Genomic DNA, 22,032 nt, shown 5'->3' with positions numbered 1-22,032 from the left:
GTCACTTCATCAGGAGTGCTGGTAACTGCCTCTGGAACATCATCAGGTCTCTCAGTTTCAGCATCTCGTATTGGCCTTTCAACCTCTTCACTCGATGTATCTCTGGACTGGTACCTTTTTACACCTGAGACATTTCTCTTATACAGGACTCCAGTCGGAGACTTAACTGTCACCATACTGCCACTTCTGGATACGACAGTATAGAGTTGATGGTAATAAGGTGTGTCTAGCTTACCACCAGTTTCATGCCTCACTAGAACATTATCTCCTGGCATGATGTCTGAATACTTGGCTCCACATTTCGAATCTGTGTACAGCTTTGCTGTCCCTCATCTCCTGGTCGTCTCGGATTTCCTTTATTTCTGGCATTTTTGTGCGGATTTTTCTCCCAAAAAATGCTTCTGCAGGACTTTTTCCAGTGGTTGCATGAGGCGTTGCTCGATAGATAGCCACATAAGATAGCAATGCTTCTCGCCAATTTTGTCCTTCTGCGTGTGCAATCCTCAATCGTTTTTCAATGGACTGATTTTGTCTCTCTACTTCTCCGTTGGCTTGCGGCCATTTCGGAGTTACTTTATAATGGTGGATACCTGTGGTCCTCATGTATTCCGTAAATGTCTCTGAAATGAATTGTGGACCATTGTCAGAGTATAATGTAACAGGTAATCCATATCTTGCGAATATCTCTGCTAACGCTTGTATTGTTTTTTCAGTGGTTGTGGACTTCAACACCACGTACTCATAGTATCTGCTGTAGTAATCTATCACTACCATAATTGATTCACCCGTCGGTAAAGGTCCAAGAAAATCAACAGCTACGTCGATCCATGGTCCTGTCGGAAGTTGCGTGCTCCGGATCGGTTCTGGCGGATTACTCCTACTTGTGATTTGACATCCATGACAAGTTTTAACAAATTTCTCTGCGTCTTTATCACAACCTGGCCACCATACCTTGGTCCTGAGGTTTTGCTTCTGCGCTGTGAATGCTTTCTTCTGCTCAGATCCAAAATGAAATGGTACACCTTTCCTGGTTAGTTTCCTTAGTGGTTCTGCCACTGTAGCGAAATTAGGAATGAACTTTGCACAAAAATTGACCAATCCTAGGAAACTCCTCACCTCTGTTGCGTTCTGAGGTGCACGTGCCTCTGCAATAGCTTTCACCTTGGCCTCTGCAGGGTTTAGTCCTTTCCGTGTAAGTCTGTGTCCCATGAAGTCCATTTCTGACACACCGAACTGGCACTTGTTTTCATTCACGGTAAGGCCTGCCTCCTGTAATCTAGATAGTACACGCCTCAACCGTTTGTCATGCTCTTCCTTCGTTGGTGCGTGGACTATGATGTCGTCAGAAATGTTGGAAACTCCAGGAATGCCTTGAATCACTCGATGGATTTCATACTGGTAGATCTCCGAAGCTGCATTAATTCCAAATGATAGTCTCTTGTAACGATACAATCCACAGTGAGTCACAAATGTAGTTACATCTCGGGAACCTGGATCCAGCTCTAATTGATAATAGCCCCATTTCAGATCAATTTTTGAGAATATTAGTTCTTGAAGTATTTCTTCCACTGTTGGTATAGGGTGTCGTTCTCTAATTATAGCTTCATTGGCCATTCTCATGTCAACACATAGTCTTATGTCACCCTTTGGTTTGGGCACAATCACTACTGGGCTGACCCATTGTGTCGAATGTTCCACCGGTTCAATAATGTCTTGTTCGATCAATTCTTTAATTTTGGCTTCGACTTTCCACGAAGTCCAAACGGAGTTCGGCGCATTGGTTGCGCCTTGGGTTTGACCGTTTCATCTACCGCTTGCTTCAATTGTCGACCTTTCAGCTTTCCTACTCCTTGGAAGACTGCGGGGAATTCTTGCTTCATATCCTCGTATGACTGAATTGAATTGACACAAGCTCCAATATGAAGTATTGCCAGGTCTTGCGCTGTGCTTCTACTCAGCAATGGTTCTCCCCTCTCTTCTATGACCATAAACTCTGCTTCGGTGTACTTATCTCCAGCTTCAACAGTTGCAGTAAAACATCCAATGGTCTGCAGTGGCTTGGTTGCTGTGTATGGATACAGTTTCTTGGAACACTTCTTTGAGGTACAGATGATCTTTTTCCTTTTCAACTTCTCCCATAAATGTCGACATTACTGTCACTGCCTGAGTCTACAATGACCTGCACTGTCACTCCACCAATGATCACCGGGACTTTCTCATGATGTACTTCATTCAACGTAAATTGGTTACAACTCTGTTCCTCCTGGGTATCATCATCGTCACTGTCTATCTGGCGAATGGTATCTTTCTTTCCAGGATACTTTCCTTTCCCCCAGGCTTTGCCTTTGGAAGTTGTACTCTTCCTCTTCTGGTCTGCATTGGACTTGCTTTTGCACTTCTTTGCAAAGTGGTCTTTACCTCCACACTTTCTGCAAACTTTGCCTTTGGCCGGGCAATATGGGTCTTTTCCAAAGTGACCTCGGTTTCCACATCGATAACACTCCACGTCCTGTGTCAACGTATATCTTGGCTGGTTATGGCGATGTGAGAGCCTCTTAATTTGCTGGCTTGAGTTGTCTTTCAGGGTCATGGTATGAAATTGCCCTTCAACAGCCTCTAATGCAGCAGCAATAGTTAAAGCATCGGTGAGTTCCAACTCACTCCCTCTTTCCAGTAGACGTCTTCTGAGTTTATCTGATCTGCAGTGCTGTACGACTTGATCCAATAATTGGTTGTCCAAATCAGCTGGCATGTAATTGCATCCAACAGCTAGCTGGCGTAGTCTCGTCATGTACTGAGCAATTGTCTGGCCATCTTCTTGTCTCGTTCTCCGAAACAAATGGCGTTGAAATGTAGCATTCGGTGTCACTACATCGTGTGCATTTAATGCATCTACCGCTTTCCGGTACTCATCCTTTCTTCCAGTATTCAAAAGTGTCTTAAATGTTTCCCGAACTGAGGGTCCTGCAGTGAAAAGAAGTAACGCCCTTCTCTGCGCTTTTTGTTCAACTGTACCGGTATCTAGAAATAGGCCACGACTGTCGGCATAGGATTCAAATTCTTCCAGCCATGCCTTCCACTTCACACTTACAGTACTTGCATCACCCGTTGGGTCAAAATGAGCAATTCCACTATGTGTTAGAAAGTCACAGTTTGCACCAGCCATGAGGAAATATTCCAGCCCCAAAAGTACTGAGACACAGAGAAAATTCTTATCACCTTGAAGTTGTCTGTAAACCTCTGTAATCTTGTTTAGTCTTTAATTTTCTTCAAGCTTCTTCCATCCTCGTCGCCAATGTCACATTTGTGGCCCGAAATGTGAAGTTAATAAAACATTAAACACAAGTTTTTCAGGTAAACTTCTCCGTTGTCTTTATTTTCCAGTTTCCCTTTGTTCTCTTGCTTGTGTTCTTATCTCTCTCTCATACCACGTGACTTCCGGTACATCTCATACATATTCATTATCATGACAATATCTTTACCTCCTATGGATGCTGCAAGACTGGCTGACTTCCTCCAGTATTTATTGTATGTTTTTACTACAATCACAGCATCTGCAGACTTCCAAGTTTTACTTTCTATTGTGCATCTATCAAAGTTGGTAAGAGACTTTTGAGAAAAGTCTTGTACTATTCTTCCTTATTTGTAACACCTAAATGATTAGGTCAGGAAAAGATTATAAGTGATATGTATTCTTAAGAACTCAGAGATCTTCACCACATCCACCTCAGCATCAAGGATAGACACTGAATTACAATATGAGAAGTTTCAAATGGAATTAAAAACTATCATCACCAGTGAATTTTCTCACTTCTGGTAATTTCAGAAAGCAACTCTGGATGGTTGGGTCTGAAAGATCTTTCATTGCAAAATCACAGTGGCATTACAGTAAATTGGCAATTAGGTTCCACAGGAAGAAACATTCATTCATTTAATTCAGGAATTATAATTGAATTTAGCTCTGGAAGAGGATTCTTAATGTCATTATTCATTTCAGAAGAGACAAGAAAGCCAGAAGATTTACAATCAATTGAATGAAAGATTGATACGTTTTGATTTTTACCCCTCTAACCTTGGAATTCCAGTTAAATCTATTCACAAGTGAATACGTCTTCTCAGGTGACCATCAGTTTGGTGAAAGCAGCAGAAGGTGCAAGAAGACCTATTGTAGTTTGCTAGAGTGTCATTTGATAGTTTTAGATACATTATATATGCATAAAGTAAAATGTCCAGGAGAAATTACAAATATTTCTAGGGCAAATGATCATTAACTTTTTTTTAATTACACATACAGCATGGTAACAGTACCTTTTGGCCCATGAGCCCATGCTACCTAAATACATCAATTAACTTACAACCCCCATACATTTTTGGAGGGTGGAAGGAAACTGGAACACCTGGAGAAAACTCACACAAGTTACTGGGAGAATGTACAAACTATTTACAGACAGAGGTAGATTCAGACCTGTGTAGCTACTATGCTAACCGTACTGCCCTAGCATATAGAATACTTCTGGACAGTGATATATTTTCCAAGCATAATTGTACAATGTAAACTCAGTTCATGTTTTGACCCTTTCCCCTGGACATTTAACTTGATTTGTTAGAGATTGCATGAGATAAGCTCGTGAAAACTATTTGCTTGAGGGATCTGATAGTCTCAGTTGTTCAAAAGATGGGAACATAATTAGAACATTTTAATTATCTAACATAATGTAATCCAAAATTAAGAAACTACCAACATCAATAAATTAATACAAAATTAGAACACATGTAATTTCATAGGCTACATATATTTTAATTAGGAAAGTTGTTAACTAATTCAAAGAAGAAAATTACCGCTAATAAGATTACAGTGAAATTTTAATTCAGAAACCATTTTCTGATATTCAGCAAATCAGATATGAAGACTCAAAGTCAAAAGAACGTTCAACTTAATTCATAATTATTTTCTTTCAAGCAATGTTTGGTAATCAAACAGGTTGTCTTTATGTAAAATGAACATTTATAATAAAATAGATGTTAGAAGTGAGAAAAGCCCCTTTTGATTGCCCAATCCTTCCTGCTTTCCATCTCATTGAACTCCATAGAGATTTACTTACATGAATAATAAATCAGAAGCAGGGATAGATGAACAACAGCTTGGACTAATTAACCCAAAGAATTCCACTTCAAATTTCATCATGTAAGTTTGGAAAAAGTATCCCACTAGTTGAGAAATTGTTGGTGGAACTCCTAAACATTCTCTGATATCGTTGGGGGCAGGAACCTCAATATTGTTTAGAAAAAAAAACAGAAATTGCTTGAAATATTCAGCCATTGTGGAAAGAGTTAACATTTCAGTGTTTCAGGTTGAAGAGCTGTCATCAGATTTTTGATTTTCAACCTATTTTCCTTACTTGACCTTGTCAAGATGTTGACTCCAACTACACACCAATCTGATTTAACATGGCCACTGTTGAACCATGAAATAATTCAAACAAAGCATCCACTACTACCTTCCTACGACAACTAAGGATGGGTAATAAATATGGTTTATCACTTTTTTTTAGCATACATTATCTCTCATGTTTTTTTCTCTCTCACACTATCTCTGGGGATGTGTCTGATGTCAAATTCAAGTTAATTACTATCAAACAATTGTAAAGTACAACTGGATGAAATTATGTTCTTTGGTCCTTGGTGCAAAAACATGCAAATGCATATATAGAAAACAGTGTACACATTTACAAGCGATTTATATGCAGTACATATACAAAAATAAATAAATATTGCTAAATAATAGTAGATTCTCAGAGGGATTGCATGAGTAATATGAGCAGTTCATCAGTTATTCAGCATTGCCCATGGGAAGAAGATGTTTCACAGCCCGGTGGTTCTAGTTCTGAATCTCTTTTCCATTTGGAGTAGCTGCAAGATGCTATGTGCTGGGTGGCAATGATTTTGCAAGCTCTCTTCCGACATGATTCAAGTAGATCACATCGTTGGGAAGTGGGGGGGGGGGGGTTGGGGAAGGGAGGGAGACCCCTGTCATCCTCTCTTCCACTCTTGTGGTCCTGTGGATTGAACTCCAATCCAATGTTTACAGCAGCCGTACCACTCTGTGATGCAGCCGGCCAGGAAACTGTTGATAGAGCTCCCGTAGAAACTTGACGGGATGGTAGCTGGTAGCCTTGCCCACCTCAGTCTTCTCAGGAAGTCAAGTCACTGTTGTGCCTTCTGACAAGTGAGCAGATGTTGTGTGACCAGGATAGGTCACTAATTAAATGGACTTCAAGGAATGTAGTGCTCTCCACGCACTCCTCTGCAGAGTTACTAATGTGTAGTGAAGGGTGGTCATCCCTAATCCTCCTGAAACCCACAATCATCTGCGTTGTCTTATCCCCATTGAGACTCATATTGTTATTCCTTGTCAATATATCTGCACACATCGAGACCATTCCTTGATACCAGATTCCACCCTCCTTTTTTGAATTGCATTACTGCAACATGCTTGAAATTCACACTCACCATATTGTACCCTTATCTTTTGCAGGCAAGTAGTCCAACAAGTGGAACCACTCCTTGGAGTCAGTCACGTATATCAGTCAGTCCGTCCACTCAGGACATTTGCAGGTATGTGAGCCAAGACATCATTTAGGTATGTGATTGGTTGGGTATCATTTTGAATTCCTTCTACTTCTTTATGTCTGTCTCAGCCATAGTTTCATCTTCATTGTGTTTCATTTGCTTGTTTTTCTGCTTCATTTTTATATGAAAACTGTTTATACATTTACTAATTCATTTTGTTCTCATTCTTTTGCCATGTCTGTCATGCTCTCCTTTCATCTTGTCTACTTTCCACTTTCCATCTCTGCATGATGTGCTTAGATCTACTGCCCGTTGTGAAGATGGTGACACATATTCATCTGCTGTTATGGCACTCAACATTTCCAGCAGGGATCCTAATAAGAAGCAAGTGAAGAGAAGAATTAAAAAGCAGAGGAATCTCTGTGAAAGATGCGATCATTTGCACAACATGCATTTTGAGAACTCCTTTCATGCAAAAGTTGACGGATTCACAAGGAAGGATTCTGATTCATCATCGGATGAAGATCGATGGGCTGAAATCCGCAGGAGAAATTCAGAGAGGATGAGGGCTTTCAGGAATAGAAGGAGAAAGGTAAAAGCTCACAAAGAAGAAAAGAAGACATCCAATGCAGCCCTGCTGTCAGTGGACTCTGGAAGTGATTGGGTTGATATGAGGATTGCCCCAGCTCGCACTCGGAGCAATCAAGCCATCCTCCGAAAAGGAGAAGTGTGGTTTTCATCCTCTCCAATCTCTTCTGTGAATGGAAAGGTTGCCTCCAGGAAATGTATGCAGAACAAAGTATCAATAGAAAGGGGCTCTGAGGATTTCTCTTCTGCTGAAGATGAATGTGTCGTGAAAAAAATCAAACAGGAAAGTACCAATGTATTACCTCTACCCATGGGTGGAACAGCTATCAATCCTGAGCCCAGTGGGAGCACTTGTTCTACCCAGCCTCAAACTGCAGATGACTGGCCTGATGATGGGAAAGTCTGCAGGTTTGTCCATAACCACTAATGAGAGACAATTGTATTCGGTATTAGTTGTTATAGTTTATCATTCAATGTTGCAAGTATGTTCCAGATGGCCCTTTCACCCTCACGTTAATCAGTTTCCTTTGCATAGTACTACATGGGTGTTCAACCTATTATTGACTGAGAATTCAATGATTTCCGTCTTGGCAAATAAAAATTATACAGGTATGTTTTATTTTGTTCATTTAATTGATCCTGGTTTAAAATACATCAATATATTTCAATTGTCGATGAGCAAAGCGTATTGTAGCAATAATTATTGCAAAATTTCTTATGTGGATGCCAAATCAGAAAGGAGAATGGATTATGTCATGCTAGATACAAACTACAATGTAATTAATAGTGTTGCATTGCATAGAAACAGTTTATGATGGAATACCACTTATAGAAACCCATTCACGTTACACTTTTGTTTGCAATTTTGTAACATGATTTTTAGTTCCCAGCGCACGTAAAATGCGCTAGAAAATATTTTGGAAAAAATTTTAGTGTTTTTTTTAATTTTCTTCCATGTATTGTTGATCAGATTGTACAACTGATTGGAGATGGAGAATATATGGGAATTTTTTGCAAAGTTGCTCCAGATTTATTTTGCTCCTCATTATTATATTGCTACATATAAATGCTACTTCTCCCTCATTCAATGAAATAAACAGCATCATATCTTTTGATGAATGTGGTGGAGGGGTTGGCAAGTGGTGGACAGGGTGGGAGTGGGAGTTGAGGGTTTTTTCTTGGGTAGTAGGCTATCACAGAAGAAAACAGAAATACATTCGACATAATTGTCATGGTTTTTAACACAGCTATTTCACCAACATTTGATTTCCTAACCAATTAGCCACTTCAAGTTTATTATCATGTGTACATATACAGCCAGGTGTAGCAACATTTATCTGGACCACGGGGCATACACGTACATAAATAATACACAGGGCATAAAATAGCAAAAGAACAGGTTTCAAAGCTAAAGGTGTGGGCATGTAGGGGGAAGCACTTGTCAGGATAGAGGGCAATAATACTTCCCAGCATGAAGTATAATGTTAATATCGAGTGGTGCTTTGTTATTGTTTGAGACTCCATTCACACAGCTGTAGGATTGGCAGTTGTTACAATATTCATAGGACAAAAAGGACTGGAATATTCCATGAGATAAAACAATACTTTTGAGATGATTTTATTTGAGATTGAACATTGAGATTGAACATAATATCAAAAGTAGTCTGTCCAAGAGGCTTGTGTGAGTAGAAAAGCTGTTGGCAGAAATAAATATTGCCTGGAGAGAGCTCGTGATAAAAGAATATGAAGGCAAAATGGGTAACAGAAGTCTGGATTTTTTTTAAGATATCTCTCTACCAATTGATCCTCCTGTGGCTGCACTAAACTCATTAGTTCCTTATTCTGCTAAGTAGGCACACCTGTAACTCGCGTGCTGTGCCCTGGTCAGCATTTTAATATGTCCAGAGATCAGTTGGCCTGAAGGAAGGCTCATCGAGCATGAAATGGCATTGCTTTATGTCTGCTTGAGAAATTAGAGAGTGACTTCAATTTACATCTCATCAAAATTAATCCACCTTCAATAGTGTAGCATGTTTGCATTTTTTTGTGCTCTAAATTCTCCATAGTGGACTTTAAACCCATCACCTTCTGACTCAGAGATGAATATATTACCAAAGAGCCATAGCACTTACTTAACTCTATTCTGATAAGTGAAATGCTAAAACTTCTTTTCTGGTATGAGGATAAATTTATACAGGAATTCCCACAATCATCAATTGCTAATGGGACTTTAGGAACTGAGTTATAGGGAGGGAAGAAACAAGTTAGCACTTTATTCCCTGGAGCGTGTAAGAATGAGGAGATACTTGATAGAGGTATACAAAATTATGAAGGATATTGACAGAGTAAATGCAACTGGGCTTTTTTCCTCTGAGGGTAGATGAGATACAAGCATGGGTTAAGAGTGAAAGAGGAAAAGTTTAGGGAGAACATGAGGAGGAACTTTGACACACAGAGAGTGGTGGGGGTGTGGAACAAGTTGCCAGCTGAAGTGGCAAATGCGGGGTCAATTAGAACATTTGAGAAAAATTTGTACAGGTACATGGATGGAATGAGTATGGAGGGCTATGGATTGGGTGCAGGTCAGTGGGACTAGGCAGAAGAATAGTTTGGCACAGACTAGAAGGGCAGAAGGGCCTGTTTTCTGTGTTGCAATGTTCTATGGTTCCCAACAGCCAATGGTAAAAACTGAATCTCTGATAAGCATTACTATTGCAGCTCTGCTACTCTTTCCAAATTATCCAGATGATCAGGGAAAGTTTTCATGAAAATTTAACTGCAATGCCTTATTTTGCTCACCCATCAGGAGAATCAAATGGAATAATATCCTCAAGTTCACTTGGGACAGGTTTTGTTTAATCTGGTAGGTCAACCTTCACGACTGACATTGATGGATTCTTGTAAGATAAGGTACATAAGGACTCATTCAAAGGTTGGAAAGTGGAGGTATCATGAATAGCCAGTATGGAGAAGCTGTTTCAGGCATCGGGTGCCAAAAAAAAACTACAAAAGAGTGAATGGGAAATCCTGCTTCAGGAGGCTAGCTGAAGTCCTAGTATCACTGGAGGCCTTGTACAAATGGACCAGTAGGTTATATCAGCTGAGTGGCATAATTAAATCAAGAAAGAGGAACTCTTGTAAGAACTTGGAACTCTATTATTCTAACAATTTTGAAAAATTGTGCCATTGTTCTTATAGTTCAGTTTCAGTTTTATCATCCATTTTATCACAGTACCTGTCGATTAAATATTAGAACTCAGACTGATGACCAGGCACCTTGCATGGAATTTTTCCGTCCAACATCAAGGGACCAATTTAACAGCTCACCTTGGCCAATTTTAATTTTGATTCACCATTCACTGAGAAAAGATAAAATTATGCCTCTTGGCTTTAAGATCATGAAATATATAACACAATCCTATAAATCATGCGGTATATTTGTTATTGTGAGCTTGGTGTGCCAAGCATGTACCAATAATTGTTGGATTGTACTTTGTCCCCTGGGCATTTTAGTCTGATGGCTAATTTCATTCTTATGAGAAATTGGAGCAATTGGGACCGTGCTTTAAATAGTTTTCAACAGCTTTTTATCACAGAAGAAAAGATGTGTTAATCACTTGCATTCGTTCTGGCCTTTCATACCCAACAGCAGTGACTCTACCGTGGAGATTGATGATGGTCAATTCATGTAGGAGTCGAATCTTGGGCCATCAAGGTAGAAAGTAACAATTGAACTTGATGCTATTAAATCAATATTCATGCCGAATGTAAACTACTTGTATCAGTGAAATAAAAGAGGCCATTTTAGTTTGTGGTAACCAATATCTGGCCATGAGATTCTCATCTGGTTAGAATTTTTCAGATATAATTAAGTATCACTGAATCTTTCTTCTCCCAGGATCTGCCACTGTGAGGGAGATGATGACAGTCCACTCATCACGCCGTGTCGTTGTACAGGGACCCTCCGTTTTGTACACCAGTCCTGTCTGCACCAGTGGATCAAGAGCTCTGACACACGCTGCTGTGAACTCTGTAAATACGATTTCAAAATGGAGACAAAACTCAAACCACTGCGCAAGGTACACCCTTCAGAAATCATCTTTGTACCACTGAAGAGTCTCGCATATTTGAGGCTAAACAGGTTTAATTTCAGATTATAGTTTATAAAACCAATTATGTCAATCCAATGTAAAATTTATCTTGAATTGTGGTTTAATGCATCTTGCAAATTCCTTTACTCAGATCAATTGGACAGCATATATAACATTAAGGACTGACATACAGCTAGTTGAAATTGGGACTGCTCAAGAGAAACCTGTGCTCAAAAGCATAGGTTATTTGTTCATAAAGTTTGTCTTTCATCTTACGGGCCAATTTACTTATAATTAGATGATTCACCTCAATTCCCATTCACTTGATGGTTTTGTCAATGCTACTAGTTTGTTAACTCTAGTTTGTGTTACTGATCACATCAGTCTAATATTCTGTACTTATTGTCTTTCCACTGTGAGATTCAGAAGAAAGTGCTTTATCAGCCTTGGACATTGTGCAAAGTTATACATTCAATTATAGATAACTTGACACAGTCGCTAATGATCAAAGGTTCCTTTCCTAGTAATGCTTAAAAATATAATATATATGATATACTTTAACTTTTGTCTGCTGAGAGGTAAACAAAGAGTTGCCATGAGCATTGCCTGATGCCCCTAACAATAGGAGAAGCAGAAGCAATACAGTCCCCTCAGAGACAGTAAGTGACTGTGGATTCGACTCCCATTCACTTGATTGGAGCCACACAGTCTCCATTTCAAACCTGAGCTCCAGATCCAAACCTCCGATATGACCATAAAGCCTTCAATAACCGAGGTCCTTCAGGAGTTGTCGTCCTCAGCACGCTCTTGAATCACTGTTCCCATGAGCCATTCTCCAGCAGCCTGCAGCCTGTTGTGGGTCCTTCGACTGCAAGTTGCCAGCAGCCCACAGCCTGTGCGAATCCTTCAAAAGTGTCACCAGCAGCCTGCACCCTTGTGTGGATACTTTAGCTGCTGAGCCTCTCGATGATCTGATTCTGTGCCAGTAATGACGCTTGCTTAAGAATTCTTAAACCATAGTAAACTAGACTAATATTGCAAATTAATATTTGCCATTCAGTCACATTGGTGAACCTCTGTAGATATAAGCTTGAGGTTGTCATATGGTTGTAACAAGTGATTTTCTCTTCAGTTGGATTTGCAGTCCCAACTGGGTTAGAGTTGGAAATTTCTTCAAAGGTAATTATCTAAATTGCTGCAATTAACAAGTGTCTTCCACATTTGGTCCAGGATAAAAGAGCTGCATATCTCAACAATCATTTATCCAGGTTCAGTAATATTCCTCCGTGTCCTATTAGTTGAATTATGCCACCAAAGCTGTATTGTAATTATTCAGTCTGACGATTCAGGATCAATGCAGTTGAGAATAAAAAGCTCAGCTTTTGAAGAGAGAGTTTCATTTGTTTCTCAGATTCATTTGAAAATTGAATTCTTGATCCTTTCAACACTAACTTTTCCATCAACTCTGAATTTTCTTGCAAGTACTTGCTGGTGTTATCTATTTAGTGCCAAGAAATAAATAGCCATGAGTTTTGCTGGATAAATGTAGGGTCACTACTTTGGATGTAAATAGTGAAGAGTTCAGGAGCATATTTCACAAGTTGGAATTACTGTTGACTGAGACAGGTACAAGGCAAATTAAATTTGATATTGAAAAGAAAAAGGGTAATTATAGTGCAGTATAAGGACGTTTGGCCTCTCACATCTGCACATTCTCTATGTATGAATAATTTTTAAAAGTTTTAAACACATTCCAGTGCAGTCCCCATCCTGTCTCTTGCATCTCACAACTCATGCCAGAAAAGACGCGAAGTTCTGTCCCTACCACACACACACACACACACACACACACACACACACACACACACACACACACACACACACACACACACACACACACACACACACACACACACACACACACACTCGCCTCCACACCTGCAATAATTTACCTTCATGCCGTTGACATGTGAAAGGCCACCAAAGCAGCTGGAGGAAACTCACAATGACAGCACCAGAAACCAGGATTGAGCCAATGGCATTCTCCAACCGGATGGCATTGACATTGACTTCTCTGGTTTCTGCTAGATAGAAGAAATAGGAACAGGATACAGCCATCTGGCTCATCAAGCCTACTCCACCATTCAATGAGATCATGACTGATCTGATGATAAGGCTCATCTCCACCTGCTTGCCTTTTCCCCATATCCCTTAATTCCTTTGCTATATAAAAATCTATCCAACCTTGCCTTAAATATATTTTATGAGGTAGCCTCCACTGCTTCAATGGGCAGCAAATTCCACAAATTCACTACCCTCTGGAAAAAAACATTTCCTCTTCATCTCCATCTTAAATCTACTAGCCTGAATCTTGAGGCTATCTCCTCTAGTTCTGGTGTCCCCCAACAATGCGAACAATTTATCTTTCATAATTTCATATGTTTCTATAAGATCCCCTCTCATTCTTCTAAATTCCAGTGAGTAGATTCCCAGGTGACTCAATCTCTCCCCATAGGCTAGCCCCCTCCACTCTGGAATCAACCTGGTGAGCCTCCTCTGCATTGCCTCCAAAGCCAGTACATCCTTCCTCAAATAAGGAGACCAGAACTGCATATAATATTCCAGATGCAGACCTCACCAGTACCTTGTACATTTGAAGCAATATACAAGGTACTGGCATCTCCTAAACTCAATCCCTCTAGCACTGAAGGCCAACATTCCTTTTGTCTTCTTGATAGCCTGCTGCACCTACAAGCTAAAATTTTGCGAATCAAACACCCCTAAGTTGTTCTGAACATCAGCATGCTGCAATCGCATTCCATTTAAATAATATTCTGATCTTCTATTCTTCTTTCCCAAGTGAATAATCTCACATTTACCAACATTTTACTTCATCTGCCAGACCCTTGCCCACTCACTTTACCTACCTATATCTCTCTGCAGACTTTCTATATCCTCCGCACAATTTGCTTTTCATTTCAATTTAGTGTCATCAGCAAACTTAGATACACTACACTTTGTCTCTGTCTCCTCTTCCAGATCATGTATGTATAGCGTAAACAGTTGAGAGCCCAGCATCGACCCCTGTGGCACTCTGCTCACCACTGATTTCCAACCAGAAAAACACCCCTGCTCATCAATTCTCTGCTTTTTATTGGTTAACCAATCCTCTATCCATGCTAATACATCACCCCCAACTCTACACATCCTTATCTTTTGTATAATGTGGCACCTTATTGAATGCCTTCTGGAAATCCAGGTAGACAACATCGATCTGCTCCCCTCTATCCACCATGCTCATTATGGGCGAGAGACAAGGAGTAACAAAGAGGGTCCAAGCTGACTCTCACCAAGGCTCCTTTTTCAGGAATTCCTGTAGTTCCAACTTCCCTGTCCACCCATCAATAAAACTGAATGGAAAACTCAGTGGGATCTTACTGAAATGTTGCAACCTGCTGGCAGTATTTGTTTACCAAGCTTGATGTCCTGATTTGATTAATAGTTCATGGAACAATGTCAAAACTATGATCTCCTGTTGCAGTTGTAATTTAACAGAACTCTGTGGGAGAGGGACTTTTCTCAGCTGCACAAAAACATTCGGTTCCAAGACAAAACATAAAATGCTAGAGAAACTCAGTAGGTCAAACAGAGTCATTTATGTTCTTTTCTTTGGCTTGGCTTCACGGATGAAGATTTATAGAGGGGTAATGTCCACATCAGCTGCAGGCTCATTTGTGGCTGACAAATCCGATGCAGGACAGGCAGACACGGTTGCAGCGGTTGCAAGGGAAAATTGGTTGGTTGGGTTTGGGTGTTGGGTTTTTCCTCCTTTGTCTTTTGACAGTGAGGTGGGCTCTACGGTCTTCTTCAAAGGAAGTTGCTGCCCGCCGAACTGTGAGGCGCCAAGATGCACGGTTTGAGGTGATATCAGCCCACTGGCGGTGGTCAATGTGGCAGGCACCAAGAGCTTTCTTTAGGCAGTCCTTGTACCTCTTCTTTGGTGCACCTCTGTCTCGGTGGCCAGTGGAGAGCTCGCCATATAACACGATCTTGGGAAGGCGATGGTCCTCCATTCTGGAGACGTGACATACCCAGCGCAGTTTGATCTTCAGCAGCGTGGATTCGATGCTGTCGGCCTCTGCCATCTCGAGTACTTCGATGTTGGAGATGAAGTCGCTCCAATGAATGTTGAGGATGGAGCGGAGACAGCATTCTAGGAGCCGTAGGTGATGCCGGTAAAGGACCCATGATTCGGAGCCAAACAGGAGTGTGGGTATGACAACGGCTCTGTATACGCTAATCTTTGTGAGGTTTTTCAGTTTTTCAGTTGGTTGTTTTTCCAGACTCTTTTGTGTAGTCTTCCAAAGGCGCTATTTGCCTTGGCGAGTCTGTTGTCTATCTCGTTGTCGATCCTTGCATCCGATGAAATGGTGCAGCCGAGATAGGTAAACTTATTGACTTTTGAGTTTTGTGTGCCCGATGGATATGTGGGGGGGCTGGTAGTCATGGTGGGGAGCTGGCTGATGGAGGACCTCCATTTTCTTCAGGCTGACTTCCAGGCCAAACATTTTGGAAGTTTCCGCAAAACAGGACATCAAGTGTTGAAGAGCTGGCTCTGAATGGGCAACTAAAGCGGCATCGTCTGCAAAGAGTAGTTCACGGACAAGTTCCTCTTGTGTCTTGGTGTGAGCTTGCAGGCGCCTCAGATTGAAGAGACTGCCATCCGTGCGGTACTGGATGTAAACAGTGTCTTCATTGTTGAGGTCTTTCCTGGCTTGTTTCAGCATCATGCTGAAAATTTATGTAGCAAAGGTAAAAATACATAACTGATGTTTTGGGCTTGATCTCCTCATCAAGATAAGAAAGAGTGTCGGTGGGTGTCTGGATGGAGGGGGGGAAGGGGGGTGGCAAAGGCAGAAAATGATAGGTGGTGAAGGGAGCGAGAGGACAGCAGCAATCAAGGGGGAGGAGGATTGGCTGGGTGGGTGGAGGGGGACGGGAGAGGAGAACTGGACAAACTTGAAAGGGGGAGGGGAAAGAAAAGGCGAGCCAATCTGTTTTAATATTCTTTGTGAGACCTTTGTCATTCTGCAGTCTGCTGCCCAGTAGAGGGGACAGCAGCTGCCATGTAGACTGGAAACAAAGCAACTGACAAGTTGCATCACATCACGTTGTGTGAAACACAGAAGTCAGTAAAACCACGGAAATGCTGGAGGAGCACAGCAGGTCCTATGGATGCTGCAAGACCTGCTGAGTTCCTCCAGCATTTCTGTGCTTTTATCACATCATATTGTGCTTGGTGCTGCTCAATTCAATTTCTGTGAGGAAATGCCAAAATGTTTGGCCTGGAAGTCAGCCTGAAGAAAACTGAGGTCCTCCATCAGCCAGCTCCCCACCAGGACTACCAGCCCCCCCCACATCTCCATCGGGCACACAAAACTCAAAACGGTCAACCAGTTTACCTATCTCGGCTGCACCATTTCATCGGATGCAAGGTTCGACAACGAGATAGACAACAGACTCGCCAAGGCAAATAGTGCCTTTGGAAGACTACACAAAAGAGTCTGGAAAAACAACCAACTGAAAAACCGCACAAAGATAAGCGTATACAGAGCTGTTGTCATACCCACACTCCTGTTCGGCTCCGAATCATGGGTCCTCTACTGGCATCAGAACGCTTCCACCAGCGTTGTCTCCGCTCCATCCTCAACATTCATTGGAGCGACTTCATCCCTAACATCGAAGTACTCGAGATGGCAGAGGCCGACAGCATCAAATCCACGCTGCTGAAGATCCAACTGCGCTGGGTAGGTCACGTCTCCAGAATGGAGGACCATCGCCTCCCCAAGATCATGTTATATGGCGAGCTCTCCACTGGCCATCATGCCAGAGGTGCACCAAAGAAGAGGTACAAGGACTGCCTAAAGAAATCTCTTGGTGCCTGCCACATTGACCACCGCCAGTGGGCTGATATCGCCTAAAACCGTGCATCTTAGCTCCTCACAGTTCGGCGGGCAGCAACCTCCTTTGAAGAAGACCGCAGAGCCCACCTCACTGACAAAAGGCAAAGGAGGAAAAACCCAACACCCAACCCCAACCAACCAATTTTCCCCTGCAACCGCTGCAACCATGTCTGCCTGTCCCGCATCGGACTTGTCAGCCACAAACGAGCCTGCAGCTGACGTGGACATTTACCCCTCCATAAATCTTCATCCGCGAAGCCAAGCCAAAGAAGAAGACAATGTAATACAACATCCAGGTGGTTCATTGGAGGCTTATTTCACCTTCCGGGTTCTCCTTGTGCAAAAAGCACTCACATGAACAGGGCCTTCACACTGACACGCAGTGAATACCGCTCAAAGTATTTCCCCTGATACATGTCCTGTTGGAAGGTCACCTTAGCAGAAACAAGCTTCCATTGCTGCTGTGAGGCTTGCCTCAACATGACAATAAAATGTCTCAGCCTGACAACCTTCTTGGCCAACCCATTCACCTTCTGCCAACACCACCCAATGCCCCGCTGCGACCTTCGACCCAACACGTCCCCACCAACAGCGCCACCTCTCCAACTACCAATCACATGTGGTGCCAGCTGCTGTTCTCAACTTCCAGTTACTTTCTTCCCAATCAGCAGAAGTGACCCCGACTCCCCCCCCACCCCCATCTTTCCTCACCAATTAGAGCTGATTACACTCATGCTAACTGTTTGCTCCTGCCCCCAGCTGCAGTTCCCCACACCATACTTCCAAACACCTACCGGAGGTCACCCCGACACCCCCTCCCCTCACTGATTGGAGCCAATAACATCTTCCATGCTTTCCTCTCACACGTGCACCACAGACCTGTTCATTATGCACCTAATTCAACAGCTCACATGCCATGTGGCTCATGCATTGCTGAATTTCTCAACAGAAGGCTGCAAATTATTTATGTTTATTGGTCATATTAGACCTGGTAGAATGAGATGGGTTCTTCCACGAGCAATCTAACAAGTCAACTCTAACATTCATCAGCCATGTAATGTTGAAGGGCAGAAACACTTTTATGGGGATTAGAGCTACAATACAAACATCAGATCAGTCAGTACAAAACAAGGGAGCATGAGAGCACTGTTCCAGGGTTAAATTCTGGAACCTGATGGTCATGGGGAGGAAGCAGTTCATTAAGACAAATACGTCATGATTTCATACTCTTCAGCCTTCTTCCTGATGGGAGGATGGACCAGAGAGTGTGTTTGGGGATGTGATGGTCCCTACAGTATTTCAGATGCGTTTCCTAGACATTGGGAGATGGCGTCCATGGAGGGGAGGGAAGGTTTTGTGATGTCCTGAGCTGCATTCACGATCTTGAGCAAACAATGTGCCATACCACACTGTGACTCACCTACCTGGTGTGCTTTCACTGGTGCAACCTGCAGAATCAATGAGAGCAGGAGGACTGTTTCTTATTCTCCCACTGGTGCTGCTCGACCCACTGAGTTTCTCCAGCAAAATGTGTTTAGCTCACTTTCCAGCATCTGCAGTCTCCGGTAGAAATTGTTGAGGGAACAGGGGACATTCTGAACTTCTTTCGCCTTCTAAGAAAGTAGAGGTATTGCTGTGCTTTCTTGAAAAGTTTATTAGCTCCCAAGAACCTAGTAATATGAGCTGAGCAATTTCAAGGCAGCTGTCAAAAAGCCAAAGAACTTATTGACTTTGGAAATTTTAAAAAAATCCACAGCAAGTGTGGAACGTGTAACAGAACTTGAGCTCATTCAGGATGTGGCGTTCATCTGGCACGCATGCAGGTCCCACATGATGACGACAGCTGCCGTCTGTGGCCAAAAGAGCCTGATCCCGGGATTTCCCCCCCACTTACTGTATGACCTGTGCATGTTTCCTGGGTTTCCTTCATGCCTGAGATAGTCAGTGTGATGCTGCCCTCTGTTGGCATAAATGGGAAGATTGTATCTTTGGAACCACCGCTTGAGATCAGATAAGATGCTGAGAATATTAATGCTTAAGATAAAGTTAAATTACCTAGCTTTAGAGTGAAATGGGCCAAACTAAAGCAAATGGGACTAGCTCAGGTAGACAATTTTTGGCATGGATGAATTGGGCAGAAGGGTGTGTTTCTTTACTGTGTAACTGTGACTCCTAGAACGCTTCCACCAGCGTTGTCTCCGCACCATCCTCAACACTCATTGGAGTGCTTTCATCCCTAACGTCAAAGTACTCGAGATGGCAGAGGCCGACAGCATTGAGTCCACGCTGCTGAAGATCCAGCTGCGCTGGGTGGGTCATGTCTCCAGAATGGAGGACCATCGCCTTCCCAAGATCGTGTTATTTGGCGAGCTCTCCACTGGCCACCGTGACAGAGGTGCACCAAAGAAGAGGTATAAGGACTGCCTAAAGAAATCTCTTGGTGCCTGCCACATTGACCACCGCCAGTGGGCTGATATCGCCTCAAACCGTGCATCTTGGCGCCTCACAGTTCGGCGGGCAGCAACCTCCTTTGAAGAAGACCGCAGAGCCCACCTCACTGACAAAAGGCAAAGGAGGAAAAACCCAACACCCAACCCCAACCAACCAATTTTCCCTTGCAACCGCTGCAACCCGTGTCTGCCTGTCCTGCATCGGACTTGTCAGCCACAAACGAGCCTGCAGCTGACGTGGACATTTACCCCCTCCATAAATCTTTGTCCGCAAAGCCAAGCCAAAGAAGAACTGTGACTCCAAGACTAAAGCTACAGTAATATGGTTTGCATTTAATACACAATATAATTCAGGTGTTGAAAATGATCAGTGGGTTTGTAAGATGCAAGGATTGGACGCCTTCATTCTGGCTGGACACCCATTGGAAATAAACGCCATGCAACACTTGCACATTCTTCCTCCAATCTAGGCAGATACACTTGTGACTCCACTGACCATCCCCTTCTAACCATCCCCACCACCATCCCCTTGAACATTAATCTAATGTGGTGCTGAATGTTGAGTTTTGAACAGTTGGGACCTTCTGTCTTGTTTATCACCTCAATAATGTTATGAAACATGAGCATCTGTAGACACTGTGATTGTAATAAAAACACAAACATGCTGGAGGAACTCAGCAGGTCTTGCAGCATATGAAGACGTGGAAGAGTTGAGGAGCCTTGTCTGTATAAGCATATAGGCATAAGTACAATGTACGTATGCCCCAAACTTTTACTGGCTACAGTCAAACAGGTGCATTGTAAAAACACCTCTATGGTAAAAAAATACCATGTTGAAAGAGGTAATAAACAGAAAAGATAGATAATAAATATGCACAATTTACTGTAATCCAAAAAAAATGAGGTCTTTTTATAGTGCTAGACCTGACTGCATCATTTGGAGAAATTACGAGTGCATCTTCAGATGAAAGTGTGATCCTATTTTAACATAAGAACAAAATCATATTGCAACAAGAAATCTTGATTCACCTGAACTGAAAGAAGGATGTGGTGTTTAGAGTGCAATGAACTTATGACCACTAGATGGCATTGCTCACCCATTAGTCGTCATTCTCAGAAATGCTTTTTTCCAAGAATTATTTTAAATGTTGAGATACTGCACGGTAACAAGCCCTTCCAGCCCACCCAAATCTATCCATGTGTCCAATTGACCTAACCTGTGTGACTCTGGTACATGGGGGTAAATGGAACACCAGAGGAAACCCACAAGGACACAGGGAGAATGTACAAACACATAGCACGGAATTCCAACTGGGTGGGTGGCGCTGTAATAGCATGGGATAACTTGCCTCAAGTTGCACACTAAATCTGTTTCACGTTTGAAGGATTAAAAAAAGCAGTGGCATTCATTAACTAGTTCACGTTAACCCCCATGATACAGTAAATGAAACAGGTTGCTGGGAACGATCCATCTCACTCTTCACAACATCCAGCTGCTGGGCTGTTCATGACGTTGCATTGTCGTAACATCCACCAGACCTCACTGCCGTGGAGTGCACAAGCAGTGGCTAAGCCTTGGGCTTCTGATCCATTATACAGCTTACTGTTATCTGATAATGACATTACAGCTTTCTCAAGGGGGGGAATCCTGCAATTTTCAGACCACACCATTCATCAACCATTAGATTTCTCTGTCCAGGGGTGCAGCCACAGAAACCACCCTTTGTACAAACATTTGAGCTTCTCCCGCATTAACTGGGGCCAATTACATCACTGCCATGCAAGATTGAAATGTTCATCTGTCATTCATGCGCCCCACAGTGGATCTGCTTATGATATCGCTGGTTGTAAGTCTCTCATTGCCCAATGATTGATCATCCACAGATCGGCAACCCCCAAGCACTGTTCCCTCTAAGTTGTACACGTGTGCACATGCACATGTTTTGCAACCAGCACACAAAGAAAATGGATGTACGCACAAAAGGTTAGTTGCCTAAAATAATTAACAATTAGAAAATAAAATCTTAATTAAATATGTTACTTTGTAGAATGCAATCATACTTGTCTTATAGTAAAACATGCCAATACAGTTTTATTAGCCATGTGAGATAGGCTGTGCCAAAATGATCTTGAAACAATTTCAAGTTTATATCTGCACAAGCATTCAGTGCATTTTGTCACAGGAAAAAAAATTTGTACAACATCAGATTTTTTTGCGCACTTTGAGTCAAGAGGCCTCTTCCTTGGTGTCCACTGAATGGTGTCTGCCATGAGATGGATTGCATTTGTGACTTCTTATGCTGGAAAGTATTGTGAAATATCATTTGTAGCATGAGGCAAGTTTAAGTTCATCAAGTTTACGTTTAATGT

At 42.2% G+C, this 22,032-nt stretch overlaps 1 protein-coding gene across 8 annotated transcripts in view; it reads left to right on the top strand.

The window, feature by feature from the left end:
• The window catches only part of LOC138758024 (E3 ubiquitin-protein ligase MARCHF1-like), a 459,755-nt gene that overhangs the window by 425,744 nt on the left and 11,979 nt on the right, over positions 1-22,032 (top strand). For all 8 annotated transcript variants that reach the window (XM_069926299.1, XM_069926298.1, XM_069926296.1 and 5 more), the window contains 2 exons: positions 6,536-6,615; positions 11,057-11,237. In XM_069926299.1, coding sequence (XP_069782400.1) covers positions 6,536-6,615; positions 11,057-11,237 — 261 coding nt within the window. The remainder of the gene's footprint in view (positions 1-6,535; positions 6,616-11,056; positions 11,238-22,032) is intronic.

This window comes from Narcine bancroftii, chromosome 3, assembly GCF_036971445.1.
Source record: "Narcine bancroftii isolate sNarBan1 chromosome 3, sNarBan1.hap1, whole genome shotgun sequence".
Lineage (NCBI taxonomy): Eukaryota > Metazoa > Chordata > Chondrichthyes > Torpediniformes > Narcinidae > Narcine > Narcine bancroftii.
This window is presented reverse-complemented; position numbering and strand designations above follow the sequence as displayed.